The 3,854-nt window shown below is 48.6% G+C and overlaps 1 protein-coding gene across 1 annotated transcript in view; it reads right to left on the bottom strand.

Moving 5' to 3' along the window:
* The window catches only part of LOC107104972 (peripheral plasma membrane protein CASK-like), a gene marked incomplete at its 5' end in the record, with an annotated part of 48,539 nt that overhangs the window by 20,991 nt on the left and 23,694 nt on the right, over positions 1-3,854 (bottom strand). Inside the window, 3 exons of the mRNA XM_015405089.1 lie at positions 1,734-1,814; positions 2,148-2,225; positions 3,404-3,572. Coding sequence (XP_015260575.1) covers positions 1,734-1,814; positions 2,148-2,225; positions 3,404-3,572 — 328 coding nt within the window. The remainder of the gene's footprint in view (positions 1-1,733; positions 1,815-2,147; positions 2,226-3,403; positions 3,573-3,854) is intronic.

Raw genomic sequence — 3,854 nt, 5'->3', positions numbered from 1 at the left:
TTAACTGCTAATGAACAGCTAATGAACTGCTAATGAACAGCTAATGAACAGCTAATGAACAGCTAATGAACAGCTAATGAACAGCTAATTAACTGCTAATGAACTGCTAAGGAACATTTAAGAAACAACTAACAAACAGCTAATAGACTGCTAATAAAACAGCTATGTTCAGCACTTTGTTTACAGTTGTTTCTGTTTTAAAGCGCTCTACTGATGATGATGATGATGATGATGAGCAGACGGACCACTGCTTCACTTCGTCTGATTTATCATGCAGCATTTAAACGCCCAGTTCACATTACTGCACATTTTTCTCAGGTGACTGGAGGAGACAATCCAGCAGCCCGGGGCATTCCCTGGAAGGTAGCGCTATCCAATCAGAAGTGAGCTCTACCATGACAAACGAGGAGGAGAAGGAGGGGCTCTGTCATCTGAAACGAACTTCATCATAAAACCGGTTCTTTAGTCACCAGGAGGAAGATGAAGCTAAATGGATGAACATTGAGTCCAGAACATAAAGCAGTGCTCTTGTTCTTAGCCAGCAGTCAGATGGACCTTCATCCTGAGTCATCCTCTCACATCTTTATCTAAAGTAAGCAGAGATTTGATCAGACGCTGCCGTGTGCAGCGTCCGTATGTCACGCTCAGTACGAGTCGTTCGGACCGGGTCAGTGAGGCCCGTTCCCTCTGCCCGTTCCCAGGTTTAAACTGGTTTTTCACCCAGTGGGAAAGTGGTTCTTCAGTTGCTGATGGGTCAGGTTGGGTGGAGGTTTAAGGACCCAAATGCAGACACTGAAGCTGAACTGGTTTCTTGCAGGTTTAGTAACAAAAAGGGCAACAGAAGCAAAAATCCACAAAGATAATCCTCAAAATCCCAAAATACTGAAAACCAGGAATACTGACAACAAGGAGGCAAAGAAATGATGACAAACAGTGACTGAGCAGGAAGAGAAGATATGGGAGAGAGAAACAAAGAGCAGGCTAATCAGCAGACTGGGAGCAGGCGTGGACAGAGGAGACTAGAAGGGAGCGAGGAGAAGGAGACTGACACAGGAGGGCAAACAGGAAATACCTAAGAACTCAAATAAAAAAAAAAAACTGGAATAACTACAAATGGAAATAAAACCAAAGAAAACTGAAAGATCCAAAACCCTGACAGTCCTGAATGAGCCCCCCCCCCCTCTCTGACTTAGAACATCCAACATCAGAGGATCAAAGTGAGAGAAATAATTACCTCATTAAGTGTTTCACATGTTTTTATCACATTCTGTTAGATGTTTCTAGAAATTCAATCTAAGAATGTGCTTTACTGGTCTGCATGGAGTCTGTTGGTGACTATGGAGGAGCTGCAGAGACGGACTGCTCAGGAAGACACAACATCTATGCAATGTTCACTAAGAAGCACTTTATGGCTGCGATGATGAATAAATAAATAGTAAACTCTGAGCGTCTAGATGCTAGCTAGCAGCAGAGCAGGCGCAGCTAAACAACCTGCTTAGATGGGACCAAAGATTTCCTTGCTTAGTGAAAAGAGCCAGGTGGGGGAATCCCTCTGAACAGAACAGATGACGCATGGTAAAGGCAGCATAATGCTATGGGAACCACTGGAAATGCATTCCTGTTGGGCTGACGTCGGCCTTCCAGCGGCGCCTGATGCCTCCAGATCATCACTTCCTTCATTAAACTGAAGGCGCCTTCAGGTCCATCAGCCTGCTGAAGCTCTTTCTACTCACCATGAAGTGGGGCTGAGTCAGTATCCGTCTCAGTTCTGCAACCTCCAACTTCTCAGGGTGGCAGGAGATTTCTTCCAGAACCTGAGGAGAAAGAAAGGAGTTTCCATCATCTGCAGGTCTGTGGTATGGCCCAGCTGCCCCCCCATCATGTCTGAATTACTGTCTGAACTGTGAGCGCTGTCGTTTCCTCAGGACTGAACTGTCTGGAAACTCTCTGGAGTTTAACCTGAAAAACTGATCCACCTGTTCATGGATCTTAACATCAATTCTACTTTTAGAGCGAAAACTGGATCCGCTCCGATGCGTTCTACTCTACAGACTCCACCGGTCCTGAGCTCAGGTCCAGGAGCCGTTACTGAACAAAACCACAAAAGAAGAACTTCAGAACATCAGAGAGGAGAGGGAGTGGCTCACCTGTTTGGCTCTCTGCACCGCATCACTGGCGGGGTTCCGGCTCTGCGGCGCTGACTTGGTGTTGATCTTATCGTAGAGCTGAAATGAAAAGAAGAAACCAGTAAATAATCCTGGGCTTCCAGTTTATTGCACCTCAGATCGTTTTTCCAAACCATTTCCTTTTAGAAGCGGATCAAACTGGGAAATGTTCATTTCTCTTTCACATCCATGCCTATCAGATGGTCCAGGCCCGTTAGCACGGCCCTGACCAATCAGGCGGGCTGAGTTAGAACTGGAGCCGTATGAACCCTGAGGTCCCACAGCTCTGTGTCACATGTTCAACAGCTGGATGTGAGGAACTCTCCAACCAAACCAAATATCCTGACAGGTATTCTGTGGCAGCACGCTCACCAGGTCCTGGACCTAGCAAGGCTTTATCTGGTGGACGGCTGCTTTGAGTCCATCAGGTGAAGACCGCCCGACTATGGGAGCCTGAAGTGGTCAAATGGCCGATTTATTTGATGAGAAAATAAGACAATGTCTTCTGTTATGTTGCATATCTGAGCCATTGATATCCTGAGGTGAGAAAACATTCGTCGGCGCAGACAGAGCGCCTGCATATCTTAGGGGAAGACCATGACATCACTGGGTCATCATGGCTGATATGGCTAACAGAGAATATTTAAGCCTCCAAACTCATGACATGAAACGTCTCAACATGACCAAAAAATACCGCTAAGCTAGCGCTAAAACCTGTTCTAACCTCTGAGTTCAGGAGCGTCACCTCCTTTAATTTCCCTTCCTGCTGGATGTAACTGAGCTCCAAAGCATCAGGCTTCAGTTTGCTCACCTGCTGCGGTTTGCAGAAAATCAGGTGCTGTTAGATGTTTCTCCTCAGGTTGAAGGGCCTGAATGAACAGTTGAAGCAGACGTCCTGAACAGCATTCTGACCCAATCAGAGCAGAAACCACCAGAACCGCCTGACTGAACCGCGCCAGCGATGTTTGGCATTTTCACCTGCCCTGACCTGCAGCCTGTCAGCAGCCTGTCAGCGCGCTCAATCCACTGGTCGGGATCAGGCGACCACTTCTGCTTCCCGTCACCCGGGGTGACACCACTGTGAATCTAACCACTGGCCGCTCAGCGCGGGTTAGACGCCTAAACAACCTGAGTTTAGATCAGACTCCAGCAGCTACGTTCAGTCACAGGCGGGGAGGAACAGGTGAACACACTGAACCCCAAAAACAGGCAGGAGAGAGGAGCTCGCTCATATTTACCTCCAGGCATGACTCGACAGGACGCCGTTCCTCCGAGCACGCCAGGAAAACAGGAAGTAAACAAAGATCCAAAGCGACGGCCGTCTGAGGGACAAACACCAGCAGAGCTCCTAGAAGTTCCAGCGCTCCATCAGAACGTCTGCAGGCTGTCTGAGCGCTGCGGTGGCTGCTGGTGAGTGGCACCGAGGCTCACAACAGCCACCATTGTCCCCCCCACCCAACCCCCCCAGGCTGGGGTCTGCTCCAATCCCCCGCTCGCCTCTTCAGGGCAGGGAGGGAGGGGGGAGAGCACGGAGTAGAAAAGGAGACATCTGCAGCTCCCACTAACAGTCTGACTGATTCAGCCTCTATGAAGCATCTCTGTTCTCAGACCGCCAGATTAAACTGGGCCTTAAACCGCCGCCTTCGTTTGATCAATGGCGGTCTGAGATTAAACTGGGCCTTAAACCGC

The sequence above is a fragment of the Cyprinodon variegatus genome, unplaced genomic scaffold (genome assembly GCF_000732505.1).
Source record: "Cyprinodon variegatus isolate N-32 unplaced genomic scaffold, C_variegatus-1.0 Scaffold1981, whole genome shotgun sequence".
Lineage (NCBI taxonomy): Eukaryota > Metazoa > Chordata > Actinopteri > Cyprinodontiformes > Cyprinodontidae > Cyprinodon > Cyprinodon variegatus.
This window is presented reverse-complemented; position numbering and strand designations above follow the sequence as displayed.